The sequence below is a fragment of the Tinamus guttatus genome, unplaced genomic scaffold (genome assembly GCF_059628265.1).
Source record: "Tinamus guttatus ecotype Peru unplaced genomic scaffold, ASM5962826v1 Tinamus_guttatus_pri_ptg000165l, whole genome shotgun sequence".
In the NCBI taxonomy this organism is placed as follows: domain Eukaryota; kingdom Metazoa; phylum Chordata; class Aves; order Tinamiformes; family Tinamidae; genus Tinamus; species Tinamus guttatus.
The window spans coordinates 456,591-474,624 of record NW_028288699.1 but is presented as its reverse complement, the minus strand read 5'-3'; the positions used below and the strand labels follow the sequence as shown (position 1 = coordinate 474,624).

At 41.5% G+C, this 18,034-nt stretch overlaps 1 protein-coding gene across 1 annotated transcript in view; it reads left to right on the top strand.

Annotated features, from left to right (window-relative positions):
* Nucleotides 1–1,375: 1,375 nt before the first annotated feature.
* Nucleotides 1,376–18,034, top strand: part of PCCA (propionyl-CoA carboxylase subunit alpha) — a 242,509-nt gene continuing 225,850 nt past the window's right edge. Inside the window, exons 1-4 of the mRNA XM_088522787.1 lie at nt 1,376–1,438; nt 7,222–7,299; nt 10,154–10,201; nt 10,284–10,352. Coding sequence (XP_088378913.1) covers nt 1,376–1,438; nt 7,222–7,299; nt 10,154–10,201; nt 10,284–10,352 — 258 coding nt within the window. The remainder of the gene's footprint in view (nt 1,439–7,221; nt 7,300–10,153; nt 10,202–10,283; nt 10,353–18,034) is intronic.

Genomic DNA, 18,034 nt, shown 5'->3' with positions numbered 1-18,034 from the left:
CTAGAGAAAACATCCTCTTACCATACCTGCGGATGTACTTTGTGTCTAAAGCCTGGAGAGCTTATTGCTAAAATAAGTATAGTGCCTGCATAGAAGTTATTCGAGTTATTTCTCTATAAATGTCACTTCTTGTTTTCTTCTAGCCCTGGTGGGATCTTCCGACAAAATATTTCCGTGGGCAAAATGCAAACTGCCAGAGTAATATATATATATATTTATTTTAAGCCAAGAATAACTCTTTCCATTGCAGAAAAAGTAGGCCTGCTCTGCTCCTTTAGTAAATATAAAGTAACTATGTTTTAGCAATGCTGTTTAAAGAAGAAGCCATTCTTTTGCCTGGTGAACAACAGTTTGAACTTCTGGGATCACATCTATATGTCAGTGCTGTAAGCAGTTGTGTCTCTGCTGTATTTTGGCAAAACTCTGGGTTTATAATACTGATGCTCCTCTTCGCACTCTCCTCATGGTAAATGACCACTGCTTTTCTGGTGCTGACGATTTACTTGGCACTTGGTGCCAGGGCGTCCCCTCTGTGGCCTAAGACCCAGGACACCCGCTGCCAGGGAAGCGGAGCCCCACGGCCCTGGTCACACTGGTGGAGGGAGGCTTGGGCTATAATTTGCCAGAGAGCTGAGCCATGAGGAAACGGCATGCACCAGTGCAATCCCAGAAGCAGGCACAAAAGGTGCGTACCCTCAGAGCACCTGAGGGCATGCAAACTCCAAGGCATGCACATCTGCAAGCACTCAGGCATACACCAAAAGCATGCACAAATGCAATCATCCAGGCATGGCCCCGGAGCACCTGGGAGCGTGCAATCTCCAAGGCCTGTGCCAGAGGTTTGCATACCTGCAAACACTCAGGCATGCACAAATGCAAACACCCAGGCACACACTGAGGAGCACAACAAATGCAACCCCCCAGCCATGCAGCCAGGAGCATGCACACACGCAGACACCCAGGAAAGCACCCTGGTGCATGCACACATGTGAACACCCTGGTGCAGGCACGCGGAGTAAATTCACACACACCCCAACAAGAGCAGACATTCTGGTGCATGTACAGCCCCTTGACCCGGTGCACACACCCCGCTGCAAGCGCACACACACACACACACCGGTGTGTGTATATATGTATATATGTGTATATATGTATATATATATATATATGTTTACACGCAGACCCCGGTGCAGATCCCGCTCCCGGCGCAGGCAGCGCCGCCGCAGTCGCCCATGGGGGCGGCCCCGCCCCGCCCCGCTGCGCACGTGCCCGCGGCCGCGCGCGCCCCCTCCCCGCGCGCTCTGATTGGCCGCGCGCGGCCCGGCCCCCGCCGCGCCGGGTGAAAGGGCGGGCGTGCGGCAGCGCCGCGCTAGTCATGGCGGCGGCGGCGGCGCTGCGCGGGGCGCGGGAGGTGCGGGCGCCGCTCGCCCTGCTGCAGGTACGGGCGGCCGGGGGCGCCGCGCTGGGGCTCCTCCTTCCCGCTCGCGGGAGCCGTGTAAAGGTGGGGGGGCCGCCATGGGGTTGTCCCCGCTGTGCAAGCGTGTGGGGCTGGAGCCGGGTTGGGGGGAGTATCCCTGCTGTGGGGCAGGCGCAGCGTGAGCGTGTGGGCTCAGGGTCTTTGCGAGAGGTTCCCCTCTTGCTGGGGGATGCGACTCTGGAGCTGCTGCGCCCCGTGTGGGGCTGAGGCCGTGACAGTGTCCCCGGGTGTCTGCCTGGGACGGGGCCTGGCGTCTGAGCGGCTCCCGGTGGTGCCTTGCTCGGCCTCACTTGTCTAAAATCTCCATTTGCTGGTGCGGCCGGTGGTCATGGGCTGTGCCCGGATCCTCCTCTGCCCTCTTCTTTAGCCTAGTGCCCTAGTGAAATGTGGCGGTTGGGTAGAGAACAATTTGAATAGCGTTTTATGCCCCGAGGTAGTGTAGTTCTGCACTGCTTTCACCAGCAAAGAGCTTAGCTTCCAGGGAGAACTCCTGTTCTGTGAAGGTGCACTGCCTTTTCCTTTCCCTCTACCCATGTGTTTCCTGCGGCTGTGCTGTTGGTGGGTGTTGCCTTGGGATGAAGGTGCATGGACTGTACCTGCAGGTGCTTCAGCTGCCCCTTGAGGAACATTGCTCTTGTCTGCTTTAATGAAAAGGGCAGAAGGTCATTGCAAAACTGTTTTTGGGGAGAAAAGACTTCAAGTGTCCAAGAAGCTTGTTTCCTAAAACTGGAATAAACTTGCTGAGGTGGTTACTTTGAGCTTGTATGGTACCTACATTTTTTCCTTCTCTCTTACAGCTTGCTCTGTGTTAAAATAAATGCAAGACGTTTGGGAAAGAATAAGGAACATTAACACATAGTTTTGTGTAAAAGACCTAAAGATGTTAGCTACTGGTTTGTATGTGGAATAGGTGCAGAATGCATCCAAGTGCTTCACACAGCAGGAAGAACCTGGTGCTTCCTGGAAAGCAGCATTTGTGAGGAGGACGGTGAGCAAGGAGCCTTGGTGGAGAAGGGAGAGCAGCCTGCAGGGGTGGCTTGCTCTGTGCACACTGGGATAGTGCAGGTTTCTATCTCTTAACTGGAGCTCCTAAGCTGTCTTTGGGATGCTGTGTGAGGAATGTGGGGCAGGGAGCTGCTCAGCAGGCCACCTGGATAGGAGGTAGGTTGTACTCTAGGTGTTTTTCCCCCAGATAACTTGCGTGGCAAGTCTGTTCTGCTGTAAAGGTCCACCTGTGTGTGTGGGATAATGGAAATGACTGGAGCAGTGAGTTGGAACTACCAGAGTGCTGTTGTTGGTAGCCATATATGCCTATGTGTGCATAAGGAAGACCTCTCTTTCCATGAAGTGGTCCAAATGTGTTGATATCTGCCACTCTCTCTGAAACATACATCTTGTATAATGAAGGTGAGTTTCATACACTGTTTTTTATGGAAAATATTTAAATTTGAATAGGCATGACTTTCATAGAGTGCTTAAATATCTTGCTAATGTAGGCAAGTATTCTTAACTCTTTGAACTCTTCATGTGCTTGCGTTCTGTGCAGTTATCTCTACGGTGGGAGCTCCTTGCTCTCTCCTGAGTGGCATTACTTTTAGCGTTGCAGTTCTGGGGAGGTGCTTTTGCCTTTGCATTAGGCTGGAGGAGAGAGCAAGGTTGAATTCAGTGGCTGTTTGTGAAGGGAGTTAGGCTGGTCACCAGTTCAGACAAATGTAGCCTTATGTTAATGGAGTTGAGGGATTGTTTTTAATATTTAATCTGAAGATTAGCATTGATAAGCATGCTTAACACAGATCATGGTCAGGGATTTGTGCTTTTAGAGCTCCCTTGCTTCCAGGAGTAGCTGCTTAGTTAGTTTTGCTTGCAGAATCCAACTATTGTGGGGAAATCTTCTATAGAAGAGCTAAGAAACTTGGCTAAAGTTTCCGTAGAATACAAATTGGTGGAGTAATTCTTGATATTTTAGTATATTTTTATTTGCTAATTTGTTTTATGTTCAAAACTTGCCCTGGTAAATTATTGTCATAGCTTTAAAGTAATGATACTTGCTTCCCAGGCTCTAGCTTTACTGGAGCTGTCCGAGTTGCTGCTGTGGGAACTCATCCCACCTTTCTGCAGGTGCTGGTTCTTGATCACAGGTCCTTTTTCCTTTTTTAGATATAGGACTGAGGAACCAAGCTGGCTGAAATCCTAACTTCCCCACTCCTTGTGGGTGTCTTTGCAGCTGGATGTGTCTCCTATTCTAGTTCACCATGTGGCTGTTGCATAAACTTCTATACTGCAGCAAAGGAGAGCACCCTTGGGAGTTGGAATGACTTGGTTTGAAAATATAGCCTTAGGTTGATGGATGTTGTGTGCAAGCTCTGTTGACAAACATGAAAATCTTGTTTCTTCTTAGAATTGACAGTGATTCTTGGATCTGGTAAGAGTTGCATAAGTAGCTTACAAAGCACTTTACTACCTTTCTGTTTTTTTGAAGATGAATTTGCCTGCAGTTGGTTCTTAGCTGTCTAGAACTCCCTGAAAGAGTGCAGAAAGAGGGGAAAAAGTATGGATTAGTGAAAACAGAAATTTAAGATTGGTCTCCTGTTCACAGAATTTGTGCCATTTTGTGTTAATGATTGCCATTTTCAGCCTTGGAGATCAAACACCTGGAAATTTCTGTTTCCTTATGTATGTTGAGTGTGTACTCTAGTTGTAGATACCCAGAAACAAGGGTGTCAAGTTAGGCTGAAATGAAAAAGCTTTGAAAAGGGCTACCGTGTAATCAGAATATTGCAGTTATTAAAGCTTTGTAGTGTTTAAAATTGCTCGCATGGTTCTGGTTAATGAGAAACATCCTGCAATATGAAGGAGCTATTTCAGTGGTTTCTTAAGGTATTGAGTTAGGTGTGAAAGCATGGGGGCAGAAGTTATAGTAGGAACTCTAGCAGAAGGAAAAATGTGCTAGAATATACCTTCCTTCTAGTATTAACCTTATTAAAGTAATATTATTGGGTGCTTTCTCTCCCTGAAATTGGTACTCTGCATTCCAATGCAGATGCTTTTCTGCTGGAGAAGCTATTTACAAGGTAACCTGTAGAGCAGGAAAACTGCCCTTCATGAGGGGCAAAACTTTAAAACATATATGCTGAGTCACTGGTAAATAACATGAACTATTTCTTTTATTTGTTGTGTAGCATGGTGTTAAACCACTGGAAGAGATTTTCCTATTGTCTCCTGTCTCAGCTGGGAGAATATCTCCTTGGATGTTAAGTGAGCTTGGGTTAAGGCTCCTGTGATCTGTGGCCGCTCCTGTGTGCGGATGGGCTTGAAAGGTTTGCTGGGAAGCTGCATGCAAAAGTGAAGTGACAAATATCAGCAGTTAAGTTGCATCTGACCTTTTTTCCTAAAGGCTGAGTGCTTGTCAAAATATGGGGAACTGACCTAAGCTTTTTTGCCCTGTGGAAGAGATTAAGCCCACCTAATTCTTCACTGAGGGATACTGTAAGCACTACACTGCAGTTTTGAACATAGGCTTTGGGGAAAGGTTCTGTCTCCATCCCTTCTGTACTCAACACTGTTTTGTTTGGAGTGTGTGTACTATTTCACATACTATTTAAGTTTCCAAAGCAAGGCAGAATGATGAGCTACTAGTCCAATAAAAAGTGTAGGTGACTATAGTATCTGGCTCTGTTTTGTGTAATAGCAGCAGAGATCTATAGGAGTTGAGGGATTTGCATTTCATGTGGTTCACATAAACCTGGGAGAGAGCCTGCCTTCCAGGGACACAATGCATTAGGTGACTGATCAGTTATCAAGGTATCTTGGAATTATGCAAGTATCAGTTGCATTAAGTGACTGGTAATTCCTGTTCTGGGCTCTGTTCTGTTTTTTTCTAATGCATTGTGTAGCTTGGGGCTGCATGGCTTTGGGAAGCAGCCAAATGAAAATTCTAAAGTGAGGGTTAGGTTGGCTTGGTTGAGTTTGTGTTTTGGGAGTTGTTTCTGCAGTTTGGTGTATTTTTAATGTACCCAGCTACAGACAGAGCTTGCGAGCCCTGGGAGGTGGTAGCTGAGCAGCAATTCTACATGGCAGTTTTGCAGGGTTCTCTTGTGACATTAACCTTAAATGCCTTAAAATTGTTTGCTTTTAAATGTTCAAATATCTATAGTGCTAAGAATGGATTTATAAGGAGATTTGACAGATTATATCTTAAGTAAGCTCTTAAACCTTAGTGTGTTAGAGTTTCTCTAAGGAAAACCTACTATAATTGTGAATTAGAGAAATTTCGTATCTGAGCAAGTTAAGCGATGTACAGAACTTAAGCTACTCTACCTGTACAGTACAGAACTGAACCTGATTCTGTACCTGCTTCTAACCTTGGGAAAGGAAGAGATAAAGTTTTTAATACAGATGCATAACTGGATTAGGTTATTTCCCAAAGATATTTTCATATGAAATCTGGATTTCAGAGTAAGAACAGAGCTGAGTGCTTTTCCTAATTCTAATTGCTTGGCAGCTGTTATCTTCAGTGTTTTACAGGTTTTCTCTAAGAAAGAGCCTACCTAAGAATCTAAAATCTAATGTTAACTATAGTGACACATTTTTCCAGCTTCACCTGTGCATTCAAAACTAAATAGTTTTGTATATTAAAGTTGAGACATCCCTTTTTCTTTTCTTTCCTCCAGTCTAACTGCTATATTTAGGTTAGCTTCACTGACCTTTCAAAAACACTCCCCAAAGGATAATGTTGACTTTTGTCTTGTCCTGTGTGAACTGCTTCAGGCTCTTCACGGTAGAACAAGGACTGAGAGGAGGGGCTTTGCTTGATGTCCTACTCTCAGGAGCAGGATGCATTCACTACCCCTGTCTGTGGTTGTTGAAGGAATCGCTGTCCTGCCAAAGGCTTGGGATAGTGACCAGCTCATCACAGTAACTGTGCCTGGCATGAGTGTGTCCTTAACTGCTCTCTCTCTCTCCTTGCATGTTCATGACTTGAGACAGTCATGAATTCTCCAGCTGTTTATATAAATTGTAGACTTCCTTAGCTACTCTTGGTCTCATTTCTGGTGCAGTAAGTGTCCATCTCTTTTGGTCTTTCCTGCAAGAAAAGACCAAGTTATACTAAGCTTCTCATTCATGTCTCTGCAACCTCTGTAGTTTTCAGATGCAGTCGATCACTTCTGAGCTTGCATAATTTCCCATCACTGCTATTTTTTGCCTCCTACTAGATAAGACAGAACTTGGTATTTTTATAGTCTTTTTACATTCCCCTCGGAGGAGCAAATATAGTCTTCTGAGCCATGTATCTGTACTGAGGTAACTTTAAAGTGGAATCTTTCCAATGTCATTGTGGGGTGGTGGTGCCAAACTAGCATGTGCAGTCTGTACTCTTGCTTTCTGCTGAGAAGTGTATGATGTGCTCTGTCCCTAGCAGTGAAGGCCTTTCCTTCTCCCTGGTGTGCACACAGGCATCTGTCTGCTTTTGAGAACTCAGTGATTAAGTGTTTCTTGGGACTAGATGGAAGGAAACAAGTCATTGTTTTAAAGTATTTTTAAATTAGCTACTTATCTATGGTTTCTGAACTGTCTTAAGTTACTGTTCAGCAGATGTGTGCTCATCTTTCCATCCTCTTGTGTATGAAAAAGGAAAGATGGACAAGGGGGGTTATGTAAGAATTTTCTAAAGATGTTAGCATGTGAAACGATTGTTTTAATGGAATACTGTAGGAGGAAAAAATGTATATTCCTTTCTTCTATAGTGTGAAATGCTCTGTTCAAGACGGTGCCTTGTGACTTCACGTCAACTATATTCAGTTGTGCATGATCCAAATGAAAAGGTAAGTGGTATTGTGCATACTGTTTCTTCTCTATCGTTACTGTACCATTGGCTTCTGACTTCTAAAGCTATTTATGTTCTTCCCTGTGCTGTTAACACTGGTAGTTTTCCTAGTTTAATCACTGTACAGTCACTGTTTTCGTGGTATGTCTTTCTGATGTTTTTGAAAGCTAAAAATGTCTCTCTTGCAGTGTTTGATAAGTTTAGGTAGTGCTTTAAGCATGTATCTTAAAAAAATAAATGCTTGTCAGTTTAGGAAAGTTTCATGCTAGTGTCAACAAGTTGTAATTTTAAAACTACTCAATCTTTTGCATGGTATAGGAGCTGTAGGCTTGTTAAAACATCTGGAAGCTATACTAGCCAAAGACTTTCCTAAAACCGATAATGCAGTAGTGGCAGCATGATTGTTAGGTGAGGTAATATGCCTTGTCCAAATCTGATTTCACTTAAGCTCTTTTGAGGGTGAGTGCTTGCTCAGAGCTTGGGTAAAGATGGGGCTTTTAGGGTCTGTGGAGAGAACAGCCACTCCTCAACTTGGAGGTTGCTGTTTTCTTGGAGTTCTTTATGTCGATCACTGGCTTGTGCAGTAGCCATCTCAATTTACATCTTACTAGCCAAGAAAAGCTTTTCTGGTTTGAGATTGTCTTGGCATGGCCTCTGAAGTAATATTCTTGGAAAAAGTGTGGCTTGAGGTACCCTAGTATAAGAGGGCAAGAAAGGCACTTTAGGACCCATATATGCCAGTGTAAGAAAATAACCAGGAGTGAAATGGCATTAGAAGCCAGAGGGGAAAAACAATATATAGCGAGAACTGTGGCTTAATCTGAGTAATTTGTGACTCCTCTAAATGCTTCCTTCTGGCTTAAGATCTTTGCTGGATCTAGCCCTATTCTTTTCTTAAAGGCATGATTTTTAGACAATAAAATGGAGTATTTTACCTCTTTACTGAAAGTAATTTCCTTCTGGGCTGTGGCTAAAGGATGGTTCAAGCTCTTTTCTGCTTTCTTCCTTTGCTACCCCTCCACTGTTTCTGTAATGATCAGACTGTCATACAGAGCTTCCTTAGCTAATTAGTGGAAATGATATATTGAAATATTGCTCAAAAATAGCACATGGTATTTTTCTTACTATACTTCAGGCCTGTTCTTTTTAAGAGCAGGAGCCCAAGTCAGTCTCTTTTTGTTAGTCTTATTGCAGAATTGGAAAATAAAAATAAAATTAGAATCTCTACATATTCATACTAAGTCTTATTCTGCAATTTGTGCTTAGTCATTGAAACTCTTACACAGCAAAGAAGTTAACCAGATTAAATATTTAAAGAGTTAAACTTTTAAATGCTAAGTATTATGGTAAGTCTTTGTGCCTAAAAGCTTCCAAGTGCTTAGAATGCTGAAATTTAGACTTGGAAATGGTTTGAGCGTGTTGAAAGTTATTTGAGTGTATTTTGGACTGGGTCCCCAGCAAAGGAAGCTCTCCAAATAAACCGTTTGCAGCTCAGATAACTGAACTTGCTCAAGAATGAGTTGCTTTGGACTGGGATGTAAGTGTATATGTGCACTAGGCAGTGGTGTGCCTTCCGCAGCAGAGCTGGCTGGGCTTACATAAGGGCTTGCTACAGCAATAAATTACATGATATATTGCATGATAAGAAATTGCAAATAAGTCCTCTAAGATTTATCACATAATTTATCATTTAATTTCTGAATGCTGTTACCACAGGGCTTTGCAATGCCAGTGCAGGCCTGACTGAACTAGTAAAATGCTTTTTGGTTAAGGGCACCTTGGGTGCATCCCCTTGGAATCTGTGAGGAAGCTGCAATACAGTGCCCTAGTTTGCTTATACAGTTGCTGCAATGGTGTTTATGGTTCCTTCCTCTGCATTTATTTTTGGCCATAGGGTACCACTTTTTGTAGTTGCTGTTGCAATACCAATGCCCCCCTGCCAAAAAAAAAAATCATGGAAAACACATAATGGGGGGAGGGAGAATAGCTACTGAATGTTTTAAGGTATAATATGACAAACCTAAATTGGTTAATCTGCAGGCTGGGGCTGGCCTGCTGGAGAGCAGCTCTGCAGAGAAGGGCCTGGCTGTTTGGGCAGACAGGTTAACCATGACCCAGATTTGACTTGCTGTCCAGTTGCACTCTAGCTGCGACTTCATGCTGAGTGGGTAACAGCTATGCAGGGGCAGCCAGCAGTTTGCTGGGTTCCTCGTGTGAGGCTTGGCTATGAAGAGGTCAGTACTGTTCAGCAAGTGTATCTCCACAGAGTGGAAGTTCAGATCTTTCCCCCATGTCCTTGGCAGAGAGAAACTTCTCTTGTGATTTAAATGTCATTTAAGTATGCCAGGATAGATTAATACTGTCCTCTAGATCTGTGCTGGTTGGAGACACTTGACCCACAGGTACCTGTCACCAAATAGAGCTAAAATAATCTGGTTTTAGTTTATATAGGCTTTTCTCCAAAGTAGGGTTGGGAGTTCACCCAGGGACACTGGAGTAGAAGAGTAATGACCTGCATATTGGCAGTGTTGCTATGTGTTTGACAGTGCTTGTGAGTGTCTCTTCCCTGAACTTGGCTCTCTGAACCTCTAGAGTTCTAGTTCCTGCTCTGAGCACAGGGAGGAGATCCAGGGAATGCAGGTGTCAATAGTCAACACCTTTGTTTTTGGAACCTTGGCACATGGCAGTTAGATTGCCATAGCATATTGTTTTTACTATATCACTACTAAATCAGCAGGACATTTTAGCAGGTAATCTGAGTCAATGAATGTTTTAATGAAAATGCCTCTTTCTGAAGGGAAAGAATATGGTTTGTTCATACTTCAAGGTACTTGCTGTTCTTTTCCCACCAGACTTTTGAAAAGCTGCTCGTTGCCAACAGAGGGGAGATTGCATGCAGAGTAAGTATATAATCTTATGAGTTTTTTGTTCTTATCCTGTGGATAACTTAAATATTGATAATTGTCACTTCTCATATGGCAGGTCATCAAAACATGTAAGAAGATGGGGATTAAAACAGTTGCCATACACAGTGATGTTGATGCCAATGCTGTAAGTACAGCTAGCTTATTTGAATGCAAATGATAGATGGGACTTGGTAGTTCAATAAGACTTAACTGTTATGCAGGTTTGTTTACCATAATGATGATTTTGAGGTGTTTTTGTTTATGCCCTTTTCTGTGAAGGGAGAAGAGATGCCATAGGGGGAGTATTAGTGAAATACATATAGTGTTTTTTCTGTGAACACTTCTGTATTTAGCCCGTAGAAAAATATTGTTGCTTCCTTTTTCTGGATTAAACCAGACAATAGAGATGTAATTGAGAGGTATATTGCTCTGTACACCAAATAAATGGCAGTGAACCTGTATTTTTTGGCACAAGCAGTAAAGCATTCCATGCTTTCATATAGATATGAAGAAAATAGATTTCCTACTGGGTTTGCAGGCCTATAAACTGGTTAACAGTTATAGTCGGCAGTGTAGTATTGCTTGCCTGCCTTTGGTTTTTGTTCTAAGACTGGGTTCTAGAAGCTGGAGAAGTTGGCTGAAGGCCCTCCAGTGCCTGCACCACATAATCCTACCATGTGTGCTGAGCAGGCCTGTTGGAGGAATTCCCTTTCCCAAAGATAACTGGGATGGCTGGAGGAGGATGTAAAATAGCTCTCTGGACAAGAACTTAACACAGGTCCAGCCCTACTTTATCAGTTTCAGATCTTAAGTCTCTTCTCCAATTTGTTTTAAAAATAGTTGAAATCAATAATTGTAGCAAGAATAGGAAGGCAATTTGTGCTTTCTTTGACCAACATAATAGGAAGTATAGTCATGCTTGCACATGCTCTGACTAGAGAACATCTTAATCCTTGCATGTAGCAGTTCCTACAAGGAAAAAGATTGGGGGTACCCCTGCAGCCTGAGAGAGGTTGCTGGAAGACAGCAAGACAGCTGAAAACCTGTGCTCTTTACTGAAAGAGGTCCCTCAGATAAGCTGAGGAGGGGAAAATGTATGTTTTATATATGGTGGGACTTGTGAATACAGGTGTTGAGGTGTTCAGCACTTGAAAAACTGAAAAGCATGATTCCTGGAATCTGGAAGTTTGAGAACCTAGTATTCTTAGAGTTAAATGATAGCTGAGAGCTTCAGAAGTGTAATTTTGGACTTTGGCAGTGCCAAATACATAATAATGTGTCCTTTTGTGGTTCTACCTGACCTGCTCAGGTCATATAAATAGGATAGAGCAAGGGATTGAAATTTTTCTGAGACAAAGGGGCCAAATGCTCTACTAAATTCCTCTGCCAAATGATTCTTTCTGAGGTGAATGAAGGGTGTGCTTGGTCTGGATTTCAGCTGGTAGCCCCAAGTGGGAGAGAATAGTGGTTTGTGAGTGCTCAGTGGACTGTGAAATGAGTGCCTAGCAGATGGATGTCGGACATCGGGATAAACTCCGGTTCTCTTGGAAGCCAAGGGTTAAGTGGATGTGAATACAAACTATTCTGTATGATGTGTCATCCCTCTAGTGAAACTCTGAAACATGCTAATGGGCACTTGTATTCCTTGTGTGTATGGTATCTGTTGGGATAAATGTGTGTTTAGCAGCACTATGTAGCCCTCTTCACTGTCATGAAATCATTTTGAAAATAAACCAAAATGCTGTTAAATAGTCTTTCACAAGTCCCTAATGAACGTAAATGAATGACTGAGCTTTCCAGTAGATCTAGATGGCTTTATTGTAGGGATGCTCCTGTGAACTACAGAATATAGAAAATCTGGAAGTAGGAAGTAAAAAAGACAAGATGAGGAACATAGGGAAAGCATTATAGAAAATTAAACTCCTGATCTTAGGAAGGGAATACATGATGAAGACTGAAAATGAGCTTCAATCTGCAATGTTGTCTTAGCTTTAACATCTGTGTCCCTTTAGACACTTTCTTAAAGAGCAGTAGTAAACCTTGGTGTGCAACCTGATAATCAGCTGTGCATGAAGGAATTTGAGGTATTTAAAGGAAAATGAAAGCAGGTTATGTAAAATACTGCTCTGTGTACTTAAAATGTGGTGGTTGTACTACAGCAACATCTATTTGATTAAACAAAAAAAAATCTAGTTTGTGCTAACCACATCCTTTAATTGCTTCCTTGGTGTTTGCTTTGGGAAATAGTTGATTAGTATCTCTGAATAGCTACAGCTGTTTGATGTGTGAGTAGCCTGACTTCTGGAGTGATGCTTGTGACTGCCAGCTCAGATCTGGATAGATCAGTCCAGAAGCCAAATTCTTTGAGGATGTTGTGACAAAAATGCTTCTGCCCATGTACTTTTCAGGTTCCAGAAGGTATGTTTTTAGTTACAACAGTGGTAGAAAGATGTCAAATCTTTTGCATCAGCTCAAGTTTGATTTCAATCTACCAGCTGAGCCTCTGCCTCCACATGGGAGAAGTGTAGTTAGGAGAGACTTGTTCACTTAGCAATGGGCTGCAGCAGAAGTTGGGAGCTTCCTTTGATTTCAAATGTGATGGGATTAAGCAGGACTTCTGTTCTTTGAGACTTAGATTGTGAAGATAGGGAACATCATGGGAGGCTAATCTGGTGCTGGTCATTGGACCAGAGGCAGGAATAAATGTCAAGGTATGGTGTTTGAATGGTTGTCTATCCCAAAGCTAGTTCACAGAATGGTTGAGGTTGGAAGGGACGTCTAGAGATCATCTAGTCCAACTCACCTGCTCAAACAGGGACACCTAGAGTGTGTAGTATAGGGGTAGCATCCAGGTGAGTTTTGAAGATCTCCAGAGAAGCTCAGTGTTTACTAAAAGCATTAGGACCTGGGTTCAAGTGATTAGAAAAGTTGGGATAGTTTACAAAATATCTTTTATATCCAGGTACTTACAAGAGGATTATTTGGAAAGTGTAAATTTTGTATTTATAACCTAGATTCTGACTTAAGTAATACAGAGTTGTTATGCCTGTAGCTACTTGCTAAAAATTGGATAGCCTGATCTTGATACCATCTGATTTTTGCAGATAATCTAAAGAGGTATTTCTACAAGCCAGAAGGCTTTCCTTTGTCCTACTGGTTGAAAACAAATGAAATTGAACTGAGTTTCTTTTGTGTTTCAGTGTACAGGAAGAAATAAACAGCAGTGTCTAGCAATTCAGACACTTCCTTTGGCATGAAGATAAAATTGCTTAAATAATGGATTTGATACTGAGCATAGCTAAGAAATATTTGCTATAAAATAGCTTGTCTCTGTGGAACATAATAAGATATAAGAGGCTTCATGTTAGAAGTTGGAACACTAACTGCACTATTTTTATCAAAGCAAATAGTGTGAATTAAGAGGCCTACTGGTACTGTGACTTTTTCCACTGAATAATAGTAGCTTCCAATATATTTCCCATCCATTGACATATGACTAAATGACCTCAGCTGGGATAACTACTGTTTTTGGTGGTGCTGTAATACTGTCTTAAATACCTTGGTTTTTGAGCCTTGAATATACTTTGTTTCCTCATGTAGAGGGCCATGCAGGTAGTAGCTTAAAACACATAAATTGTGGTTTATGTGTAAAAATATTTCTTGGAATCCAAGTTATAATCCAAGTGTTACTGATTAATCAGTATAGAATCTCTAGCCAAATAGCACCTTAACCTATTAGATTTTTGGATCCCAGTCCAAAGTCCAATGTGGGAACAGATCACTGAAGCAGTTGTGTTCTGTTTTGGTGCACCAATCTGTCTGCACAAGTTAAGGAAGACAGAAAGCCTATGTTCTAGCAAGTGGATAAACATGCTTGAACAAACATGTAAGGCTCACTAGTAAATAATCTTACCCTAGAGATTTTGGGAAAAACTCTTTATTGCTGTTGTCTTTTTTGTAATGTTAATGTTTCCAAAAAGTTGGAAAATTCTCTGACACCAATGTAGTACTAAGAAACACATTTATGTCTTGAAACCTTTAGAGTTTAGTGTTGAATAGGAGTTGGAATAGCTGGAGTAAATGTAAACACTTAGTGAAATTACTGTTTTTCTCCTTTCCCTTTCTATGGAATTCAATGACAGATGGCTTGAGTAAGCTGATATTAGAACAATGCTTATTTTGCCATATGTGTACAAGTGAAAGGTAACAAATACAGCTTTTTAAAGAAATGATAATTAACTGTCATGAGCTGGGAGCAGCAGCAGGAGCTGTTATATATTGAGAGCATGGAAAAAGTTGACTGTTGTGATGGGAACTGAATAAAGCTTATCTGAAAAGGGGAGATAAAAACAACAAAATATTGCTTGGTATATTTTTTAAAAAGGCTAAAGATCTGAAAGATTTTTGTGGATAAAAATTAAGACGGTAGGAAGGGACCATAACTAGTAAAAGGTAGGTGAATTGAAGGATTTGGAGATGTTTGTGCAGTAATGCAAAGTTGAGTGGCTGAAAAATTATTTATGTAATGGAAGCAAAACTCCTGCTTTAACAAGTGTCCAGAAACAGGATCAGTGGGGTGGGTGAAAAGTTTGACAAAATGGCTGCTGTGAAGCCCTGGTCATTAAAATTGGTCATGAGTTCGGAAAAGTAGGTCATAATGGATGCTTTTTTAGAGTCTTTAAACTCATGCCTAGCATCTTTTATTGAATCAGCTATTTCAGAAAGCCTCAGAAAAGAATTGTTGTAAGGTAGTAAAAATGCTGCTTTTCATTTAGAGTTCAAAATGCAAAATGCTTCCCACTCAGATAGGTAAAGTGGGAAAGAATCATCAAAATTTGGAAATATTGCTTTAAAACATCTGGCAGAATTGTTTTGAGGCTGAGCAAACAAGCAAAGTTTCAGCTGAAAAAGAGTAATCATATGTACTTTTTCCCCCTGAACTGATTGGAACAGAAGGTTAAGATGAAAGAGCCTCCTCAACCAGAAGTATAACACTGTTGGTGCAAACATTGTCGAGGAAAGCTAGAGAACTATTGTAATGCCTAATGTAATCAGCTAAAAGTATGATAAATGAAGAACAGGCTTTCACTAATTGGATCGGAACAAAAGAAGGTATAGCATAAAGCAGTGAATGAGATATAATTTTATTTGGCATTTTTTAACACAGCAGGGATTCTATAGCCATACAAAGTAATGAACTATAAATGACTGAAAAAATCCCATGGGAAAGTAATGTAAACTACTAAAACTTTATGGAGTAGGGGACAGCTGGTTATACCTCTAACATACATATTTTTCTATGAATTGCTTACAACTTCAGGTATTGTATTAAAAGGCCTTAAACATGGACCTATCCAAATGTTTTTAACTTTGCAAAAAAAATTGTGTTCTGCTGGATAGCATAGAACTGAAAGTGATACAAATGCTTTTGATAATGTAAAACTAATTGCATGGAATTCAGCTCTCCTGTAGGAACTCTTCTGATAAGATGAAGGAAAACATCAAATGACCTAAAATAGAAGATCTATAGTCTTATTTTTTATATGACTAGAATCTAAGGCAATATTTCAAAAGATAATAGGGAGAAGACTTTCTTAAGGAAAATTGCAGAGCTGTTTAAGCTCATCAGCCTTTATATCAAGACTGCATTGAACAGAGTAAATGCGGATGAACAAATTTTACTTTTGACTGAAACTTCTAATTTTGTTTTTTTTCCTTTAGCTTGATGGGTTGTTAGGTTCTTTTGTCCTTAAGAAATCTAGCTCATAGAAATAAACATTGGAGAATTTGATCTGGAAAACTTTATTTTTTTAGATGGAAGCTTACCTGAACTGAGCAGCTATCTGTATTGGTAACTAGCTCATAATTATGGAGGCCTTAGCGAATGAGAGTTTGGACAGTCTTTATTTTGGTATTTTCTTTTTTAAAGACTTTAAAAAGTCTTAAGTTTTAAACTTTTTTCTCACTTGCTGTGAAACTAGAAATTGGAGCATTTAGCCTCAGCTACCTGCTGATGACTCCCAGGAAGCTTGTTTGAATAATGTTAGGAGAGGTTTTACTTCAGTGCATTGTTTAAATGCCTGATCCCTAGATGGGCCCCTAGGATCTGTAGAACAGGCTCTTTGCCCCACATGCAATATCTGGAGAAATTCACTCTAAGATGTACAAAATAGGGCTGCGCTAGGGGAATACTGGGGAAAGGACTGCAGTTCTGCTCTTCCTTCAGTGCTCAGGTTTTCTTGGTTTTGAAAACATTCCTGTCCTACTGCTAGGACCATGTGCTAAATAAGGTCCTTCAGAAATCTAGTTAAGGACATGGTCTTGTTTCAAATGCGGACAACAGTGCCTTTCCTTAGGGATGGCAGAAGTGATGTTTTAAGCGTCCTGTTCCACTGCCTTACTGAACGAACTACTGAACTTTGTTCAGAACCATGAGGGATGCAGGTGGTGGTCTTGATGTTGAGACTCAAGTACTTCTGTGCAAGGAGTATCCTCCTCAGAATTGTCTAGCCTGCCAAGACTTCAGCTGTCTGTTAAAGACTGGGCATGCATTTTATTCAGTGATTAGATGATGTGAAATACATTTATGACTTTTGGAACAGAGACAGATACCCACAGTCCTTTTGTGTATTATGAGATGGATAAGCAAAATTGTCTTTCTTTTGCTGGTGTTTGACTTAAGTTTCAACACTGAGTAGTAAAAGGATATCGTTTGGTTTAAGTATCACTGCAAACTCTTTAGATATTTTCCCTGAAACTGGAAAATGTCCTTTGGAAGGAGGCAGTTGAACCTTAACATGTGTGGTACAAACAAATGTTTTGCAAGTGGGGCTGACTGAGATCAAGTATTCCTAGGTGAACTTAAATGTTAATGTAGACTCACAGCTTTAACTACTGACTTGGATGGCTCTTTCTCTGCCCTTGTACTGAGATATTTCAGTGCTAACACTCCAGATGGGTTAGTTAACATTCTTCTACTGATTTAGCATTCTAAAATAATTCAGGGTAGTGTCTTAAAGAGGGAGTGTGAGTGGAAGTAGGACATCCAGCTTGCCTTGCAGTCTGCAGTGCTTTGAGGTGGTACCCAGAGCATGTCGGTGTTCAGGCACCTCAGTGTTCAGCGTTGGAGCCCAGGCAACAGGCTGAACGTGCCTCAAGCTGCTAGACTTCCATTCGGCAGACTTGTCTTTCCCATTGGGATAGGGGGAGAGTAGATGGTTTGTTTCTTTGAAAGCAAGAGTGTTTGAGGACATTGCTTCACGTTTAGTTGTCATGGGTTGCTCTGCATTAGTGGCTGCTGCTAAATGTTGACTCAAACCTGCTTTTTAATTATTGTGAATGGTCTCAAAGCCAAGTGTCTCAAGACACCTTTTTTGGTCTTCCTGTGTAATCTTTGCTTGAGATGGGCTGGTAGGTACTACATAGTGATTTTTATGGAATTAACAGTTACTAAATTATCATGCTGTGCTCATCCTTAACGGCTTGTTCAATTGGCTCCACTATATGTGCAACCTTATAGTCATTTATCAAGGCTGCTTCTGAAAACGCTGCAAGAGAAGAAAACGCTTGTATCTGTAAGCTGGTGTGCTCTGCTATGTGGCTTCATGAATGTGAGAGCCAGTGCAAGGGATATATTGAGGGCACATGATTGGAGATAGGGGTGGAGGAAAGGAGAAGGAAGGAAAATTTGTGGAAACATTGATGTGTATATTCATGCCTATCAGTTAGGTTTTATGTATGTTGGCTTTTAGGATATGTGTTTTCTGGCCCAAAACACACCTGGCCCCTCTTTGATCTCTGTTTGCAGCAAGATAGCACTATTTATGT